The sequence below is a fragment of the Mustelus asterias genome, chromosome 17 (assembly GCF_964213995.1).
Source record: "Mustelus asterias chromosome 17, sMusAst1.hap1.1, whole genome shotgun sequence".
NCBI classification, from domain to species: domain Eukaryota; kingdom Metazoa; phylum Chordata; class Chondrichthyes; order Carcharhiniformes; family Triakidae; genus Mustelus; species Mustelus asterias.
Genome location: NC_135817.1, coordinates 70,247,782 through 70,269,763, shown reverse-complemented (window position 1 = coordinate 70,269,763; position 21,982 = coordinate 70,247,782). Strand labels below are relative to the sequence as shown.

At 40.5% G+C, this 21,982-nt stretch overlaps 1 protein-coding gene across 1 annotated transcript in view; it reads left to right on the top strand.

Annotated features, from left to right (window-relative positions):
• cblb (Cbl proto-oncogene B, E3 ubiquitin protein ligase) overlaps nucleotides 1-21,982 on the top strand; it is a 177,013-nt gene that overhangs the window by 133,589 nt on the left and 21,442 nt on the right. Inside the window, exons 9-11 of the mRNA XM_078232936.1 lie at nucleotides 4,408-4,593; nucleotides 6,610-6,972; nucleotides 18,869-18,969. Coding sequence (XP_078089062.1) covers nucleotides 4,408-4,593; nucleotides 6,610-6,972; nucleotides 18,869-18,969 — 650 coding nt within the window. The remainder of the gene's footprint in view (nucleotides 1-4,407; nucleotides 4,594-6,609; nucleotides 6,973-18,868; nucleotides 18,970-21,982) is intronic.

Genomic DNA, 21,982 nt, shown 5'->3' with positions numbered 1-21,982 from the left:
AAGATTTACATTACTGCCATATTAAAATTGATATGTAAGTTGGGCACATTGTCAGAGGTGATTATCAGCATGAAGCTGCATGATGGAGTTATATTCCTGATCTGAGCATGTCAACATGCAATAGCTTGTATGTTCCATAGTTCATGGGTGGAATTTTCCATGCAACCCGTCAAGTGTTTAGCAGCAGTGGAGGAGGCCTGCCATAGGATCTTCTGGTCCCGCCATTGACAGTGGGGTTTCCTGTTGAATGCACCCTTGCTGCCAGGAAACCTGCGGCAGGTGTGCTCTGTCAGTGGGACTGGAAGATCCCACTGGCGTGAACAACTGGAAAATTCTGGCCCAAATGTTTTTAAAATTTAGCTATTTGATGACCAAAATAATTTGAATTTCCACCGCTGTGATTTATCTGCAGCTGGAGTTGAACATGGGCACCCTATTTCAGCAGCTTTGGGAAATGCCTTGCAATGAAAGTGTTGCACAACATTTATGAACCATTTGAGCACTGAATTTCCTGTGTAATTTTAAGATTTATGATTACTTCCTTGTTTTAAGTCGCAGCGAGAGCTACTCATAGCAATAATTCTGAACTGATTGTGTTAAAACTGATTGGCATTTCTGTTAGATGGTGCTTTTGAAAAGATGCACAGCACTATGCCTTTCCAAATAAAATTAAACGTGATATTTCTGGTAAACTTAATGAATTCTTTTTCTTGGGTCTTATATTTTGCATCTTATCAAATCTCCAATTGCAGTTGTAAAGATGCAGAACTGCATGCAGCCCAATGTTTTTTTGCCTTAAACAAATGTTGTAACTGAGGTGGTTTTATGAGGAGATTGAGTTACTGCTAACCATTATGTTAATAGTACTGACTTGGATTAATCATTACAAGTTGCATATATACTAATGGATCAAATAAATTGAATTGAATTTTTTTATTTAGAATGATGAATCTGGGCTTAAATGCTGAGAATGGCATAATATGGTCATTTTAAATTTCATTTAAAATAATGCAGAAAATCCTTCATGATTGTTTTCATCTTTTTGAAATACTCGCAAATGGTTTCATATCATGCAGGAAAATCATCACACCTTCCCTTTATCTGTGCTACATGCTTGCTCCAAAATCTAACTGCAGTGCCAGCTGTAACTACGATAACTGGAAAAATAGTAATTATAGGAAATTTGGATTTCAGTCGGCTGCACAATGCTGTGTAGCAGACTGTTGTACCATATTAATGTAATAAATATTGTTGCAGAGCAATATTAGCTTTTCTCACTCATAACATTTGGGGAATCGCACAGACACACTCTTCTATTTCCAAGTTGCAAATGAGGTAGTGGGTCAAAAAATACAACTTTTGAGGTAGTGATTTGAGGAAGAAAAAAGATAATTTAAAGTTTATCTATTAGGGTCACGAGTGCTTGCATTAACACTGCAATGATGTTACAGTGAAAATCGCATAATTTGGAGTCGCTTCATAAATAATTGTCAAATAATAAGATTTTCCAGCTCTTGAAATATCTTACCAAAAGGCAACTCCTGTATTCGATATCAGTACAGCCGATAAATTCTTAACCTATGTAAACATTTTCAGAATTCTTCATCAGCAAGACCTTAGAATCATAGAGGTTTACAGCACAAAAGATCCATCAGTTCCAGACTCCCATCACCTTCTGAAAGAAAAAGCTTTTCCTCACATCCCCTCTGTACCTCCTGCCCCTTCCCTTAAATCCATGCCCCCTGGTCATTGAACTCTCCAGCAAAGGGAAAAGTTTCTTCCTGTCAACTCTATCTATGCCCCTCATAATTTTACATATTTCAATCCTGTCCCCCTCAGTCTCCTCTGCTCCAAGGAAAACAACCCCGGTCTACCCAATTTCTCTTCATAATTAAAACTCTCCAGCCCAGGCAACATTCTGGTAAATCTACTCGGCATGCTTTCCTGTACTGTCACATCCCTCCTATAATGTGGATTCCAGAACTGCAGACAGTACTCGGCTGTGGCCTAACCAATGTTTCATGCAGTTCCAACATAACTTTCCTGCTCTTAAACGCTATGTCTTGACTAATAGAGGCAAGTATACCATATGCCTTCTTAAGTACTTGATCTACCTTTATCCACCTGTCCTGTTACCTTAAGGGACCAGTGTGCATGCACACCAAGGGTCCCTCTGACCCTCTGTGCTTCCCAAGTGCATCGCCTCTCAATTATCCAGATTGCATTTCATGTGCCACTGATCAGCCCATCTATATCCTCCTGTAATTTAAGACTATTCTCCTCACCATTTGCCACCCCACCAATTTTTGTGACATTCCATGAATGTACTGATCAACTCTCCTGCCTTCGCAAGTCTAAATCATTTATTTAAACCACCAACAGTAAGGGCTCCCAATGCTGATCTCTGCGGGACCCCACAGGGCGCAGGCTTCCAGTCAGAAATACACCCTTTGACCAACATCCTCTACTTCCTGCCACTCAGCCTATTCTGGATCCAATTTGCCAAATGTCCTTGGGTCCCATGGGCTCTTACCTTCTATCGGTCTCCCATGTGGGACCTGAGTCTTGTTGAAGTTCCAGTAGACTGTCAAATGCGTTACCTTCATCTACACACCTGGTCTCTTCTTTGAAAAATTCAATCAATTTGGCCAGCCATGAGCTCCCCTTCATAAAACCATGCTGACTGCTCTTCATTATTCCCTGCCTCTCCAAATGCAGGTTAATTCTGTCTCTCAGAATTGCTTCCAATAATTTCCCCACCACTGAGGTTAGATCAACTGGCCTGTAGCTTTCTGGTTTAATACCCTGTAGATATTCCGCTTTCAATTAGATTTTCTACACGGATTTTTTTTGACTCACTACCATCTTTTTAAAAAAAAACACCCAGGAGCAGAGTTCTTGACACTTGTTACATGGCGATTTCTCCCAAATCCATGAATATTGAACACCTTGCAGCTCTTGCAATCTGGAATCAGTATAAACCTCAGCATTAAAATCTTGTCCATCTAAATTGTTAGATAAGTATAAAGAAATTTATAGAAGATGGCACACCACAGATAAAAAAATTAAAATCTCAAAACTGTAATACTGTAATGTAGTCGGTGTGAGCTGAAATCTCTTCCCTCAAGTTTGTGTTCCTGGATGGTGGGTACTGCAGGGATCTGCTTGGGCCCCAACTGTTCACATATATTAATGATTTGGAAGAGTATACAAATTGGGTGGGAGAGTAAGCTGTGAGGAGGATGCAGAGATACTTCTGCGTGATTTGGCTGAGTCGGTGGGAATACGAATGGCAGATGCAACATAATGTGGATAAGTGAGAGGTTATCCATTGGTGGCAAAAGTAGAAAGGCAGATTATTATTTAAATGGGTTTAAATTTAGAGATACTCAGCGAGACTTTGGTGTCCTCATGCAGCAGTCGGTGAAAGTAAGCATGCAGGTACAGCAGGCAGTAAAGAAATGTATGTGGGGGGTGGGATTGTGGTCGGTGCAGACTCGATGGGCCGAATGGCCTCCTGCTGCACTGTAGGGTTTCTTCTTCTTCTTTCTTCTTCTTTCTTCTTCTTCTTCTAGGAAGCAAATGATGGCAAGAGGATTTGAGTGTAGGAATAGGATATTTTACTGCTATTGTACAGGGTGTTGGTGAGGCCACACATGGAGTATTCTATGCAGTTTTGATGTCCTTATCTAAGGATGTCCTTGCTACTGAGGGAGTACAGCAAAGGTTTATTAGGCTGATTACTGATATGGCAGGTCTGTCTTATGAGGAGACAACAAGTCGGTATAGGATTGTATTCAATGGAGTTTAGAAGAGTGAGAGGGGATCTCATAGAAACATATAAAATTCTAGCAGGAGTAGACAGGGTAGATACAGAAAGGATGTTCCCGATGGTGGTGGAGTCATAGTTTGAGGATAAGGGGTCAACCTTTTAGGACTGAGGTGAGGAGAAATTTCTGCACCCAGAGAGTGGTGCAAGTGTGGAATTCACTACCACAGAAAATAGTTGAGGCCAAAAGATTGAGATTTCAAGAAGAAATTTGGCATAGCTCTTGGGGCTAAAGGGCTCAAGGAATATGGGGGTGGAGGCGGATTATGGGTCTTGATTTTGATGATCAGCCCTGATCTAAATGAATGGCGGAGCAAGCTCGAAGGGCCGAATGGCCTCCTCATATTTTCAATGTTTCTATGGCTTTTTGGGGAGCCAGTATGGTGTTGGGCTTCTGTGTTGTAAAATTCTAATCTTAGCTAGAAATGCTTTCTGAACAAGTGGTGCTGCTAAATCCGTGGTAGCTTCTGTGTTTTGGCCATTTGGGAAAACTACAATAAAAGTTGTTCTATCAGCATTCTTTATGAAGTTCTCGGTTCTGGAGCGTTTATTGTCTCATAATCCTGTTTGATCTGCAGTGTACAGACAGGCAAATATCACCAGTGTCATCACCAAACTCATCGCCTATTGCACAGCGCCGAAAAGCAGCTCCAGACCCACTCCAAATTCAACACCTCAACCTCCCCCCAGTGCCACCTCGGTTGGACCTCATTCAGAAAGGAGTGGTTCGCTCACCCTGTGCCAGTCCCACTGGTTCACCAAAGGTAAATTATTTAAAGCAACTCTTATGAAGTGACTTGTCTGTAAAGGCCAATTATTATATGCATTATTATACATTATACCTTGGCTTTGTAAGGAGTTCTTGATGGGTAATATTATGAGTTTAAAATAATTTTTTGGACACAGAAAATTAGCATGAAAATCACTCGTACAAATTATTTAGTTTCCTAGTTTCATATCTGGGCAGGGCTTACCATGACTTAAGTGCAATAAATTCTGTCCTTGCCAGTGATGCTCACATCCCATGCAATTTTAAAAATGCAAACTGAGCACAGTGGAATCATCAGTGAAAAGCAGTTCCTGATATAATGACAGAGTGAAGGTCGTTGAAGATGCAGCTAAGATGATTGATTGAGGGTCTGTTCTCAAAAAAAGTGCGGCAATGCCCTGTGGCTTCAGTCGTCTCTGACAACCACAACTATCTTTCATTTTGTAAGGCGTAACTCCTAACTGTGGTAGAGTTTTTCCATTGACCTCATCAACCTCAGTTTTACTAAGTCGCTTTGGTAACTAACCAAATGCTTCCTTAAAAGACAGCCTCTCCTTTGCAATTCAGCTTTGTGTACATGTTTGGATCAGAGCTTTGATTAGAATGTGGATGTTGAACTGAGTGGTAATTAGATATTGTTTAATGGTATCCTTGTTGAGTTCTTCCATCACTTTACTAACAACTGGGAGAAGGCTAATAGGGTAATTGACAGTAAAACTTGTTGGGATAGATGGTACTGTTAAACAGGCAATGCCATATCGGCTGCCTGTGAAATCGGTGTAATTAAGTATTAGCAGGGAGTTTACAGGCAGTTGATTTGATACCACCCATTTTACACTATGCCCAAGTTGAACTTTTATATCATTCTGTTTTTGTCTGTGGAACATACCTGGGTATTCTTTTAATTTGCTGAATCTGTGCCAGTGTCACAGCTATCCTGGAACAGCTTGGTTATGAAATCGTTGAACTTTAGCTTAGATGTTTTCAGCACCACAGCCAAGAAGTTGTCAGACTTGATCAGCTTTTGCTGCGCCAAGTACTCTCGGCTATTTCCTAATGCCATGTGAAGTGAATTAAATTAGCTGGATGTTTGTATCTGTGATGGCCAGGACTGAAGGGTAGGGTATCCAGCTATGGGAGGGCTACAAAATTTACTGTGACATGTTGAGTGCGGTATCACTTTTATAGTTTGCTGTTTTTGATGTTTAGTATGCAGATTCCCTTAATTTATTATTTAAAAAATGGCAGGTTGGCACAGTGGTTAGCACTGCTGCTTCACAGCGCTCGAGACCCGGGTTCAATTCCCGGCTTGGGTCACACTCAGGAGTTTGCATGTCTCCCCAGAGTTTCCTCTGGGTGCTCTGGTTTCCTCCCACAGTCCAAAGATGTGCAGATTAGGTTGTTTGGCCATGTTAAATTGCCCCTTCGTGTCGGGGGACCAGCAGGGTCAATATGTGAAGTTACGGGGATAGTCCCTGGGTGGGATTGTGGTCAGTGCAAACTCGATGGTCTCCTCCTGCACTGTAGCGATCCTACGATAATCCACTTGGGCATTTTAATTGGGGATGCTTGAAAATGCTTCAGCCTTTTCTCCTGCTTTCACTTGCTTGGTTCCACCATGGTTGACAATTGGAGCATTCATGGAGTAGCCTCACCCTCTTTGTTGCCTGGCTATTCACCATTATGCTTAGCCAGTTATGGGAGGGCTACAAAACTTTGCTGTGACTTGTTGAGTGCAGTATCACTTAGTTAGCTTGCTGATTTTGATGTTTCGAATGCAGATTCCCTTACTTTATTATTTTAAAAAATCATAGCACAAAATACTATTATTTATAAAGTTTTTGTTTGTCCAAACAGCGGAAAAAGGTAAACTAGTACATTTGTTATCAATAAAATATAGCAAACTGAGGTTCAAAAGCCTTTGAATTAATTTTGAACTTGTTGGTGCTTGTTTGACATTAGGAAGTTAAGATTTATGGTCATCTGAAATGTTTTTTCTTTTTATATTCAGTCATCTCCATGCATGGTACGAAAACAGGACAAGCCTCTCCCAGCACCACCACCTCCCATCAGAGAACCTCCTCTTCCACCTGAGAGACCACCTCCCATACCAGAAAGCAGGGCTGCACGTTTGCTACATAATTCTGATAATGCTTCTTTAAGGGACCAGCATATAACACACGAAGCCTGGTGTCCCAGGGATGTGCACAGTTCCACCACATCCGCAGAATGCCGATCTAGTTGTGATCGATCTCCTAAATCTGGCCACACAGCACCTAATAACTTGAATGGTAGACAGAGCTGGCATGTAACAGAGCCAAGTTTTCCACGCAAACCGGGCAGGCGCCAAGAAGTATCCCATGACAGTGCAAAGGTAAGGAATAGAATAGAGCTATGACTAAGTGTCTATTAAAGTCAGTATTGTTCTATTAGATTTTTGGATTTGTTTTATTTTGTAGCTAGTTGAATGCGGAAAGCTGAGACTGCAACATTAATTAAGCACACAATGAAAATGTCTAAGCAACAGACTCCTGCAGAATTTCGCGGTGTAAAGTCCTTAGCATGGATGGAATGAGGTTGAATGGGAAAGTGAGAGGTTATCTACTTTGGATCCAAGAAAGATTGATCAAAGTGCTTTTTAAATGGTGGAAAGCTGCAGATTGTGAATAAGGAGCGTGGTTTAGAGGTCCAATTACAGAAATTATTAAAAGCATTGGACAGGTATGAAAAATAATTAAAACGACAATGGAACATTGTTCTTTATCTCTGGGTTGGGAGGAGCGGTTGCCAGAATACAAAGGAGTGGAAGTTGCGCTACAGTTCTGTGAAAATTCTGGTTAGATCCTCTTTATGATACTGCGTTCCATTCTGGGCACCTCAACACAGAATAGATTTTTGATCTTGGACCGGGTGTGGCACAAATCCACTGGAAACACTCTGGACCTAAAAGGTTTAAATTACGTAGACAGGTTGCATAGGAGTATAGAAAATAAAGGGGTGTTACCATTGTGGTTTTTGAAGATGAGTGAAAGATTTGTTTGGCGTCCAGAACAGGAGTGCATAACCTTAAATTTAGAGCTAGGCCACACAGTGGTGATGTCAGGAAACACTTTTTCACTCACAGGTTGAATGCAATCTAGAACTTCCTCCTCCAACAAGCTGAGGTTAAATCAATTGAAAATTTAAAGCTGGGATTGTTGAATTTTGTTGGAAAAGGCTAATGTTTACGTAACCAAGATGGATTGCTGACATTTAGACGTCGATCAGCCATGATCCAATTTATTGGTGAAATAGGTGGAACTGAATGACTTTCTGCTCCTGTGAGTAGCATATCGTTTACTTATTACAGTTGGATAGTATTTTTTATAAATTGCTATTCATTTTAAGAAGTGCATGTACAAATTTAACTTGCAATGTTTCAAATATTCTAGCAACCCCTCCTCCCAACCCGGAGATAAAGAACAATGTTCCATTGTCTTTTTAATTATTTTTCATAACTGTCCACGAGCTTTTAATAATTTCTGTAATTGGTTCAAAAGATTTATAAAACTTGTAACTTTAAAATGTGAATGCAGTACACGACTTGGGCATCAGACCCAGATGAATAAATTAGATATTTTCCAAGAGTACATAATTGTTGTAAATACATTTAATTTAACTTGATTGCTTTAGTAGAGGAATGGGGTACAAATTGGGGGATTTTATACTGGTATATCAGGTGCTGACCACACTTCAGCTAGTGATTTAATTGTAGGAAGAATGTTGGACAGCAGAAGTATTTCTATCCATATGGAACGGATGCGCGAAAGCCAGAGAATAGAGTAGGGATTGATTAACTCTGCTCAGCCTTTTCTTTTACTTTTCAGCTGCATTTTTGGTGATATACATTGAGACACATGAACCAATTAGAACTTCATCAGTATTAAGTAATATTTAAACTATATTTTGCATGATTTGTCATCCTTAAGGTCTGATTTATGCCGTGCCCATTGAATTAGGTATAAAGAGAAACTCAGGAAGATGCAATTTATTTTTGCGTGTAACTTTTTTCTATGCCTTTTGGGGATTATAAAAGGTATGATACTTTAATACAAATATGGCAAAATATTCACTGCAAAATCACTTGTGGGTTAGCAAAATGAACAAAGGTAATTGTAAATTTCCAAGTTTATGAAAGAATTTAATAAAATTAATGTAAGAAAATTATTCACTATGCCAGAGGATTTAATTACAAGTGAATGTAGATTTGATAGTTAGAAAATATGTGGAAAGGCAATAACTCAAAGGAAAACAAAATAGGTTACGTTATCATAGAGAGCCACTGAGGTAAGCAGTATAAATGGGTTAAAGAGATGGTTGAAAATGATTTTGGAGAGAGAGAATTAGATATGGCAAGAAGGACGGTTTGTATGATTAATCTAGAGTTATTAGTCCTTTGTTGTTGTCTAAAACTTGTTTGCTACTTAAGTTATGGGTCAAAATGCATTTTCTAATCTGTGTCTTCTGTCTTTTTCTGAGGATAGCATTATTAGTTATGGTTAAATGCTAAATTGCAAAGTGTTATTAATGTTTACAGTATAATTACCAGAGACCGCAACCATCTCTCATTCTTCTAGTCAATTGTGTGTGTGAAATAATCTTTCGTTGTTGCAATTAAATTTTAAAAATGTGCTAAGGTTGATACTTCATGAATCTGGTCCATCATAAGGAATATATACAGTATTGGATTTTTTTAGAGTGCTTTTGACAGGGATATTTTTGCTTTCATATGTTGTCTTTGTAGAGCTGGCTAGGATTTGCCTTCAAGTTATTGTTTACAGATATTTTCAGTGATCTTCCATTTAGTTCAAATATATTGATTTCATTTTATTTTCTAATCTCTTATTTTTAAATCCGTCAACCAGAAAAAACTGCTGATTTTGGCTAGAGGTCTCCAATAAGTAGAATCTGTGCAATAAATGATGGATAAAGATATTGGAGTAATCAAATTTCATTGTCTGACCAGATTTCAGCAAGGCCACCCAAGATTTTTAAATCTCTGCTATGTTTTTCGGGTATCTATTTAATGTTAACAAATCTCTTTAAATTTGCCTCCCCAAATCATTCTTTTGGGTCTTCTCTCTCAACTTTCTTCTCATTACATTTCTTTCATTTTAATTCTCCAGTTGCATGATATGATGATTTTCAGAAAACCAGCATTTTATTTAAGCTACTGAATGTGTTCCTGTTGTGCACTCTAACTGCTAAGATTAAAGGTCTGTGTCTGTGCATGTGATGGAATCTCACTAACTGTCCTGGCTGGAGACAATATACACCTCTTTTTAACCTGTGCTTGGCCTTCTCTCTACTCGCATTGTACCTTTAAGACTTGATTACCTGTAAAGACTCGCATTCCAACCATTATCTTGTAAATTGAGTTTGTGTCTGTATATGCCCTGTTTGTGAGCACAACTCCTCACTCACCTGATGAAGGAGCGAGACTCCGAAAGCTTATGCTGCCAAATAAACCTGTTGGACTTTAACCTGATGTTGTGAGACTTCTTACTGTGCTTACCCCAGTCCAACGCCAGCATCTCCACATCATGTGATGGTTTGCAGCTTTCTCTTAATCTACCTTTCTATCTATCTCTATCTACTGAATTACCCACTCCCACATATGTACATTAAATAAGATGACTCTGGTAATAAAGCATATTAGTCAAATATATTTGTCCAATTAGCGCTCTCTGTGCAGTGTCTAGTGAGTGTCATCCCAGTATCCAAATGCCAACTGCTTGCACAGTTGTTGTTACTGCAAATTAAGCAGTCTGCTGTATTTCGTAAGTGCTTCTATATTTATGCTGTACAGCAGGCAAGAGTTTTCGCTCCTCATAGTCAGACAGCACAAAAAGATGCCCATCAGTTCATCGTGTCTGCAACAGCCATCAAGCACCTGTCTTATTCCCATTGTTCAGCACTTGGTCCATAGCTTTGTATTATTTGGTGTTTCAGGTGCTCATCTAAATGCTTCTTAAATGTTGAGGGTTCCTGCCTCAAGCCCCCATTCAGATAGCAAGTTCCAGATTCCACCACTCTCTGGGTGAAAAGACCTTTCCTCAGATCCTCTCTAAATCTCCTACCCCCTACCTTGCATCTATACCTCCTCTACTAAGGGGAAAAATTCCTTCCTATCTACTCTATCAACGTCCCTCATAATTTTGTACACCTTGATCGAATCCCCCGCAGCCTTCTCTGCTCTAAGGAAAACAACCCCAGCGGGACCAGCCTCTCTTCATAACTGAAACGGTCCAGCTCAGGCAACATCCTGGTGAATCTCTCCTGCACCCTTTCTAGTGCAATCACATCCTTCCTACAGTGTGTCCAAAACTGCAGACAGTACTCTAGCTGTGGCCTAACGAGCATTTTACATAGCTCCATATTCTATGCCTCAACTAATAAAGGCAAATATCCCATATGCCTTCTTAACTTCCTTATCTATCTGTCCTGCAGCTTTCAAGGATATGTGAACATTCACCCCAAGATCCCTCTGGTCCTCTGTACTTCCTAGCATCCTAACATTCATTCTGTATTCATCTGCCTTGTTCGTCCCCTCAAAATGCATCACCTCAGATTTTTCAGGATTATATTCTATTTGCCATTTTTCTGCTCGTTTTCTAGTCCAGCTACATCGATGTGTAATCTAAGACTTTCCTCCTCGCTATTTACCACACGACCAATTTTTGTGTTATTTGCAAAATTGCTGTTCATACCTCCTGCTTTTACATCAAGATCATTAATCCTCCAAGGGTAAAAAATTATGATTAAAGAACCATGTGTAATTATCAGATTAGAATATTGTAAATGAATGTGCCCTGAACATGTTCTAAACAATTTATTTTTCATTGCCACAAAACACACTGGTTTCTGTTTCCTTATTTTCTTCTTCGAAAGCAGAAGTCAAACACCCAATAACCAAATGAAAACATTGCTTTGTGGCATTTTAAATAATTGTTTATTAGGCATTGTGGCCACTTTTGAGAGCAATGGCTGCTCCTTGGAAATTAAATACAGAGCAGTTAAGATAGTGTTCACTGAATACTGCCCCTCTCCATCCCAATTCTTCTACCCTCCTGTCCTCTGAGTTAGCACAGATTGGGGAGTGTTAAACCTGGGAGTGTTAGATCTGTTCAGTGTTAGTCCAGGTGGTGCCTTTACTCACTCATTCATGTAGTAAGTTGTTGGTTTGGATAGCAGACAGTGAGAAGGGAGGAAATGAGATGGAAACAGTGGCTTGAACCTGACTTGGATGGAAAAGAAACACTCAAAAGTTTTTAAAATTGCTGAAAGTTTAGTTTATTCGTTAGTGTCACAAGTAGGCTTACATTAACACTGCAATGAGGTTACTGTGAAAATCCCCGAGTCGGCACACTCTGGCGCCTGTTTGGGTACACTGCGGGAGAATTTAGCATGGCCAATGCACCTAACCAGCACATCTTTCGGACTGTGGAAGAAACCGGAGTGCCTGGAGGAAACCCAAGCAGACACGGGGAGAATGTGCAGACTCCACACAAACAGTGACCCAAGGCTGGAATTGAACCCGGGTCCCTAGCACTGTGAGGTAGCAGTGCTATGCCACTGTGTAACCTACTTGTTGTAAGCTTTCTATCAAATGTTTTCATTTATTGAGAGTAAATACAAATGCGATTAAAAATGCTGAATTGAGAAATCAAGACTTTCAAAAAAGAGGTTATATCACAAAGTTTGATTAACTGGGAGAAATTTTATAATTTGACTCCAATTTCAAAGGGCAGAAATTGAATTCATCAGCACATTGCTGTGGCCATCAATTGGGTATCAAGAAGCAGCTTGGTTCCACATGACCCAGTTAGATGGAAATTTGGCATGTCCGCGACGACTCTCTCCAATCATTACAGATGCACCATAGGAAGCGTTCTTCCTGGTTGGTATGTCTCCTGCTCTTCCCAAGACAGCTAGAAATTACAAAGGGTCGTGAATGCAGCCCAATCCATCACGTCAGCCAGCCTCCCATCCACTGACTCTTTCAACTCTTCCCGCCGCTTCGGAACAGCAGCCAGCATAATCAAGGACCCCTCGCACCCTGGACATACTCTCTTCCATGGGGAGAAAGATACAAAAGTCTGAGGATACGTACCACCTGTGTAAAGAACAGCTTCTTCCCAGCTGCCATCAGACTTTTGAATGGACCTACCTCGCATTAAGCTGATCTTTCTTTTCACCCCAGCTATGACTGTCACATTACATTCTGCACGCTCTCCTTCTCCATGAACGATATGCCTTGTCTGTATAATGCACAAGAAACAATACTTGTCACTCTATGCTAATACATGTGACAAATCAAATATTCATCCCACAGAAAGAAGCATTTGCATGTGCAACGGTCCGCATACCTGTATCAGGTATGATTCCATGACCCTTACACTGGAGCCTTTACCAGTTTGACAACTGGAGCACTTCTGACATGGAATGTTTGCAGCAACATATCATGTGCAGACTCCTGTTTTATGCCTGTGACACACTCCCATGTGCAGAATTCCAGTTTAGTTTTTGATTGCTGTGGACAGGAGTGTAAACTAGGCTGCTGTTTTTTCATTTCTGTTATTTTAGAACTTATCTGAATGACCATAGCAACCTGGCACGTTTAGCCTTGAAGCCACTTCCTGTCCCTTTCCTCGTTTTTCAGTTTTATTGTTGTATTTCTGCTGCTCAAAGCAGGTGCAAGTTTTGATGGCGGAAACAAAGCTGACAGATGTATGGTAATTCTTGCTGGCAATTTCGCAGACATTTGATCTAATGTCAGCTTGTTCCGACGTGCAAAACTCTAAATCTTATATATATCACAGCCAAGGTGGTGTTGCAATCAAGATCACTAGAATAGGAAGCAGAAATTTAGCTCGGGACCCTGTCCCTAATCACCTTTTGGTTGACTCCTCGTTGAAGTTTTCGCATGTAAATATTGGCTTAGGATAGAATTGATCTCTCTGATGCTTCCTGGCTAATGGACTATTCAGGCTCATGTGAATAATGGCCATGAAAGCAAGCATCAACTTGGTTCAGTACATAGGGACATAAGAAATAGGTGTAGGCCACCTGGCTGATCAAGCGAGCTCTTCCATTCAATAATCTGTCTAACTCAGTTTTCAAGATATTCAATGATCCAGGATCCACTGATTGCTTGGGAAAATATCAGTCTATATCATTGCTGACCAAATCTCGGGGGAAAGAAATTGAGGAACGGAGGCTGCTGAATTCGTCAGGAGAAGGTGTCAAACATCAAATAAACACAGGGCAGAGTCCTGGCAGCAAGCAACACCAGACAAGCAAATCGAAAATAAGACAATACTGTAAAATCCAGGATGGTTGGTCGCCCTGAGCTGCCAGTTAGAAAGTTGAATGCCCAATTTGAGCACACATTGTTAGGGGGCTGAGCCCTAACGATTAAATGCAGCCCTGAGGAAATTCTACATTACTGGAGGTGCCATCATTTAGATTGGAATTTAAACCGAATCCCCATCTACCCATGCATCTAGATATAAGATCCAATAAAGCTGTTCAAAGAAGAACAAGGAACTCTCTGCCATCTGGAATATTGGGACATTTTCTGGATTACAGAATGCCTAACCCCAAATGTATAAACTTGAAATAAATGTGTACCTGAGACATAAAACATGCCAAAGCTTGTGTAAAGACATGAAAGTTCAGATTTTCAAGTCCATTCATTTCAAAATATGGGCTGATGCATTAATGTTTAGGGGTCCAGAATAAAACCGAGCATTTTCAACAGTTAAGCAAAGCACTCCTTAGAGTGCTTTTAAGGCTCATTAATCCCATTGCACTCATTGTATATATTTGAGGACACTTGCAATTATCTCAACTTCTGACATCAGTTGTATCCTTTACACCAGTGCTCCCCTCTTCTCCCTTGCATGCATGCACGCACACACCACATTTTGAACTAATTGCCAGCCCTACAAAGCGAACAGGAACAGAAACACAGCAAAGTTTGAAACTGCTGTTCACATTCCAGCACAGCTGCATGACCTCCCTCCCATTTCTTTCCGCAGTCACTGATATATTCATTTACAGGATGTGGGTATCGCTGGCTAGGCCAGCATTTTTTTGCCTATCCCTAACTTCCCTTGGGAAGGTGGTGGTGACTGTGCAGTCTCTGTGGTGTAGATACACCCACAGTGCTATTAGTGAGGGAGTTCCAGGATTTTGAACCAGTGACAGTGAAGGAATGGCGATATATTGTCAGGATGGTGAGTTGCATGGAGGGGAACTTACAGATGGTGGTATTTCCCATGCCCTTCTAGATGATAGCAGTCATGGCCTTGGTAGTTGCTGCCAAAAGAGACTTGGTGAATTTCTGCAGTGAGTCTTGCAGTCTTGCCACTGTTTGGTGGTGGAGAGAGTGAACGTTTGTGGAAGGGGTGCCAATCGAATAGACTGCTTTGTCCTGGATGTTGTTAAGCTTTTTGAGTGTTGCTGGAGCTGCGCTCATCCAGGCCAATGGACAGTATTCCATCACACTCCTGACATAGTGGATCGTGAAGACATTTATCTAGGATTGCAATGGGATCTTGATCAGTTGGGCCAGTAGGCTGATGAGTGGTAGATGCTGTTTAATTTAGATAAATGCAAGGTGATGCATTTTGGTAGATCGAACCAGAGCAGGACTTACTCAGTTAATGGTAGGGCGTTGGGGAGAATTATAGAACAAAGAGATCTAGGGGTACAGGTTCATAGCTCCTTGAAAGTGGAGTCACAGGTGGACAGTGTGAAGAAGGCAATCTGCATGTTTGGTTTCATGGTCAGACCATTGAATACAGGAATTGGGATGATTTGTTGAAATTGTGCAGGACATTGGTAAGGCCAAACTTGGAATATTGTGTACAGTTCTGGTCACCCTATTATAGAAAGGATATTATTAAACTAGAAAGAGTGCAGAAAAGATTTACTAGGTTGCTACTGGGACTTGATGGTTTGAGTTATAAGGAGAGGCTGGATAGCCTGGGGCCTTTTTCCCTGGAGTGTAGGAGGCTTGGGGATGATCTTTTAGAGGTCTACAAAAAAATTAGGGGCATAGATCAGCTACATCTTTTCCCAAAGGTAGGGGTGTCTAAAACTTGAGGGCATAGGTTTAAGGTGAGAGGGGAGAGATACAAATGGGCCATTGTCCGAAAGATGTGCAGGTTAGGTGGATTGGCCATGCTAAATTGCCCCTTAATGTCAGGGGGACTAGCTAGGGTAAATGCATGGCGTTATGGAGATAGGGCTTGGGTGGGAATTTGGTCGGTGCAGACTCAATAGACCGAACTGCCTCCTTCTGCACTGCAGGATTCTATGATTCTAGGAGCAATTTTTTCACACACAGGGTGGTGAGTATCTGGAACATACTGCCAGATGTAGTAGAGGCGGGTACAATTTTGTCCTTTAAAAAGCATTTAGACAGTTACATGGGTAAGATGAGTAGAGGGGGATATGGGCCAAATGCAGGCAATTGGGACTAGCTTAGTGGTTTTTTAAAAAAAAGGGGCGACATGGACAAGTTGGGCCGAAAGGCCTGTTTCCATGCTGTAAACCTCTATCACTCTATAAGTGGAATATGTATTTGCAGCTTACTCACAATGCAGCTGATGATAAACTATTGTATTGCACCTCAGTAATGGATTAACAGTGGTGACCTACTTGTCACATTTTCTGACTTCAGTGAAACTATGATGTATAGTTTGATTTACTATGACAGATAACGCAGGTGTAGAATGAAGATCCACTCTTCCTGTTCACAGAATCACAGGATTGTTAGTGCTGAAGGAGGTCATTTAGGCCCATCGTGTCTGCACCGAATCCCTGAATGAGCACCTCACTTCGTGCCATTCCCCCATCCTCTTTGTAACTCTGCATATTCTTCCTTTTCAGAGAAGTCCAATTCCATTTTGAATATATCACTTGAACCTACCTCCACCAAACTCTTAGAGTGTACATTCCAAATCCTAAACACTCTCAACGTAAAAATGTTTCTCCTCATATATCACTTTTGCTTTTTTTGCTATTTGCTTTAAATCTGTGCCCTCTTGTTCTGGATCCTTTCACAAATGTGAATAGTTTCTCCCTATCTACTCTGTCCTCACCGCTCGTACTGGTTTCTGAATGCTTATCAAATCTCTCAATTTTCTGTTCTCCAAGTAAAACAGTTCTAACTTCTCCAATTTATCTTCATAACTGAAGTTCCTCATCCCTGGAACCATTCTCGTGAATCTTTTCTACACCCTATCTAATGTTTAGTTCAGTTTATTTATTCGTGTCACAAGTAGGATTACATTAACACTGCAATGAAGTTACTGTGAAAATCCCATCGGCGCCTATTTGGGTACACTGAGGGAGAATTTAGCATGGCCAAAGCGTGTCTTTCGGACTGTGGGAGGAAACGCACACAGACACGGGGAGAATGTGCGGACTCTGCACAGGCAGTGATCCAAGCCAGGAATTGAACCTGGGTCCCTGGTGCTGTGAGGCAGCAGCGCTAACTACCATGCCACCATGCTGCCTCACTACTTTCTTAATGCCTCACATCCTTCTTAAAGTGCAATACCAGAACTTGACAGAGTACTCTAGCTGAAGCCAAATTAGTGACTTATACAAATACAGCATAACCTCCTTGTTCTTACACTCTTGTGCCACTATTAATAAAGCTGAGGATACTGTATGCTTTAATAACTGCTCTCAACCTGTCCTGAAGCCTTCAATAGTTTTTATGTGCATATGTACCTAGGTTGCACAGTCTTCCACCTCTTTTTAGAATAGAATCCCTGCAGTGCAGAAGGAGGCCATTCGGCCCATCGAGTGCACGGACAACAATCCCACCCAGGCCCTATTCCCTATAACCACATATTTACCCTGCTAATCCCCATGACACTAAAGGGTCAATTTACCATGGCCAATCCACTTAACCCGCACATCTTTGGAGTGTGAGAGGAAACCCATGCAGACACAGGGAGAGCATGCAAACTCCACACACAACTACCCGAGGCTGGAATTGAACCCAGTTCCCTGGCACTGAGGCAGCAGTGCTAACCACTCTGCCACCGTAGAGTTGTACCCTTTATTTTAAATTGTCTCTCCATGTTCTTGCAGTCAAAATGAATTACTTCGCATTCCTTTGTATTGAACTTTCTCTGTCACCAATCCACCCAGTCCACCAACCTGTCTGTACCCTTTTGAAATTCTACGTGTTCCTTCTCATAGTTCACAAACCACCTAAATTTTGTATCATCCATAATCTTTGAAATTGTACCTTGTACAGCAAGGTCTAGATCGTTAATAAATATCAGAAATAACAAGGGTCCCCTGAGGAACTCCACCACGAACCACCTTCTCGTATGACAACATCCATTAAGCATTAATCTTTGTTTTCTGTCATTCAGCTGATTTTGTATCCGTATCCCTTTCATTCCATGAGTTACAACCTTGCTCAAAAGTCTGTTGTGTGGCATTGTATCACATGCCTTTTGGAAGTCCATGTATACCACCTCATCCCGCCATTGCTTTTTCAAAAAAATCCCAAGTTAGTTGAACATGATTTTTCCTTCAGAAATCCATGCTGGCTCCCCTTTATTAACCCCCGTTTGTCCTTGTGACTATTAATTATAGCTTAAATTATTGTTTCTGGAAGTTTCTCCAGCATTGAAGTCAAACTGACTGGCCTGCAGTTACTGGGCTTATCTTTACACATTTTTGAACAAGGGCTTTGGCATAGTTAATGCTGTTATCCCCATGCCTCGACTTTATTAGAATAATGTGTGTTCAGCTGTCATGTTTAGAAGTCTTGTTATATCAATTTTGAATCTTGTCTCCACCTAGTACATATTTATTTGGACAGTTTTAGTTTCTTCGCACTGCAGGCAAATTGCCTAACCAAAGCTGAATACAACAGGAAAGAAAAAAAAACTTAAAATGGAAGAATTGTAAGTGGCTCTGTTATATTACTTAGATGCTATTAGATAATTGTGTCCAATAGGAACATCGATCTTAGTCATCCTTGGTGATGAAGAGTTTTCATTCAAAGTCACTCGTTCATGAAAACCAATAAATTTAAGTCTTATAAGTGCACTGTTTACTGCTACACAATTGTATAATTATGGGTGCTACATGAATTGCTTGGTCAGGGAAAATGCTTGCTTTAAAGCTATGTCAATGACATGCTGTAGGTTTTTGGAAATAATAATTTGTTCTCTCCTTTCTTTAAATAGACAATCAGCAATGGACTTCTGCGGACTGATGAATATGATGTACCTCCACCACGACAGTCTCCACCGCCACCAACACTTACAGCATTTCCCAACAGCACAAAGTACGTTACTGTTAGTTTTAGTAAAAAAAGACAATGTTGCACCAACAGATCCGTTTTGTTGGCTTTCCATTGTTGAATAATCACACATCATGGTAATTATTACAAATGTAAAGAATGAAGACACCTTGGAGCATGATATTTTAATTGGGTTGTTAATGTTCATTTAATCCCAATTATTGTGGTATTATTCTGGTGATATAGTACTGATTTTAACTAACTAAAAAGGTGGCTAATTCAATTATGATCAGTAATGAGGGCCCTATTAATAGTATCCTTGTTCAGGAAGGGCAAAGATCAGATGTGATCCCTGGGCAGCATGGTGGCACAATGGTTAGCATTGCTGCCTCACAGCGCCAGGGACCCGGGTTCAATTCCTGGCTTGGGTCACTGTGTGTGTGGAGTTTGCACATTCTCCCCGTGTTTGCGTGGCTTTCCTCTGGGTGCTCCGATTTCCTCCCACAATCCAAAGATGTGCGGGTTAGGTGAATTAGCCATGCTAAATTCTCCCTCGATGTACCCGAACAGGAGCCGGAGTGTGGCGACTAGGGGATTTTCACAGTAACCTCTTTGCAGTGTGAAAGTAAGTGTATTTGTGATGAATAAATAACTAAAGTTTAATTATTACTCCGTGATCTCTGTTGGAAAGCCATTTCAGATGTTATCAGATTGAGGCAGTGGAATGGCTACTTGTTTTGATCAGTTTTACAGTCTTCACTGTACAGGCTTACACGTACAAGAGTGGTTAGTTTAATGAGATGCTATGAGGCAGATAGTTCATATGGATGCGTGATTCAGCATGAATTGCTCCCTCAGAGAGGCGAGAAAAAGGTCCTTTCATTTAATAATTAAATTGTGGATTTATTCTTTAGCATGAATGTGGGTGGAACAATCAATAGATTTTAAATTGGACTACATCAGCCAATTGATTTTGAAAATGCTGTTTCACAGCAGATTTAAATAAACATGTTCAGAATTCAGCTGTGTAGATGTAATTCTTGTAGGCTTGTATTTCTACCTGAGAAAAAACTTACATTTCAACATGGCAAGAATTACAGAGAAATTTTAAATTCTGATTAATCTATTAAGCCCATATTCTGTTGGTGAAAAGTAGCGAGGCATCTATACAGAGTAAATAGTATTGTCAGACCAGCCCAATCATGCCTTGTACATAAGAAATAGAAACTGGACAATTCCATTTGGCCCTTAAAACATGTTCTGCCATTTAATATAATCCTGAAGATTTTATTGAATCATAATGTCAACTCCACCTTCCTGCACTACTCAATATAAAGGGAATAGAGGGTTATTGGTGTGGCACGGTGGCACAGTGTTTAGCACTGCTGCCTCACAGCTCGAGGGTCCTGAGTTCGATTCCTGGCTTGGGTCACTGTCTGTGTGGAGTTTGCACTTTCTCCCCGTGTCTGCGTGGGTTTCCTCCGGGTGCTCTGGTTTCCTCCCGCAGTCCAAAGATGAGGGTTACGTTGATTCGCAATGCTAAATTGCCCCTTAGTGTCCCGGGATGTATAGGTTAGAGGTATTAGCGAGGTAAATAGATGGAGTTATGGGGATAGGGCATGGGTGGAATTGTTGTCCGTGCAGACTCGATGGGCCAAATGGCCTCCTTCTGCACTGTAGGGTTTCTATGATTTCTATGATGATGGATTTAGATGAGGAAAGACAGGAGCAGGCTTGTGTGGGGCACAATAACTGGCATGGTCTGTTTCTGTGTTTACACATTTTGTGTATTTCCCTTAGTACTCAAACCTATCAACTTCTGTCTTGAATATATTGTCCTTAATGACTCAGCATCTACAATACTGTCTGTTAGAAAATACCCAAGATTCACCAAGACATTTCTCCTCATTTCAGTCCTATGTGGCTGTCCCTTGTTTTGGTACCCCAGACAGGGGAAACATTTTCGCAGCATCTACCCTGCCAATCCACTTAAAAATTTTGTTTCAATTCGATTGTCTCATTCTTTGAGATTCTTGGATATTTATGCCTGGTTTACTCAATCTCTCCTCGTAGGATAATTCCCTCATCTCTGGAATCAGTCCAGTGAATCTTTGTTGTACATTTCCATTGTGACAAAAGGTCTTTCCTTTGATTAGGTGATCAAAACAACACAGCCCTTCGGTTGTGGTCCCCTATAATTGTTGTAAAACTTGTTTACTCTTATAACTCCAGTCCATAGCTAACAGAGCATTTACCTTCCTAATTTCTTGCTGTACCTGCATGTTAACTTTTTGTAATTCAGAACACCCAGGTGCCTCTGAATGAAAACATTTTCTAGTCTTATCCCATTCAAAAATTGTTTTACTTTTAAAAAAAATTTCCAGCCAATATGGGTTGCTTCATACTCCCCCTCTCTGCATTTCATCTGGAATGTCCTGCCCACACATTCAACTTGTCTACATCATTCTGCAGTCCCTTTGCTTCCTGTGTTAGATTGTAAATAGCTGAGCTTAATTACTGTTCCTTGACACACCACAAACCAGAAAATGTTCTGTTTGTACTGACTGTTTTCCGTCCATTAACCAATCCTCAATCCATCATATATTATCCCAATCCCATGAGTCTTGAGGATGTAACTAATATGATGGATAAAGAGGCATCAGTGGATATAGTGCATTTAAATTTCAAAAGTCATTCAATAAGGTGCCACACGAGGTTACTACACAAAATTAGAACTCATGAGACGGAGGTAATATATAATGTCTCTCGCTAGTCAATAGTAATTTTCATTATTCTAGTTTTGTTATAAATTTGTTGGTCCTCATTTGTTGAATTCTAATCTTCTGCCTTGCTACTCTTTTTGGCAACATGATAAGCCTCTTCCTTTGACCTAATATTATCTTTAGTTTCTTTTGTTAACCATGATTTGGAATGTTTTGTGTGGGGTTTTTATGCTTTAAATGAATGCATATTTGTTGTAAATTGCGTACTAATTCTTTAAATGCTAACCATTGTTTGTCTGCTGTCATATTTTTAATGTAGTTTGTCAATCTACTTT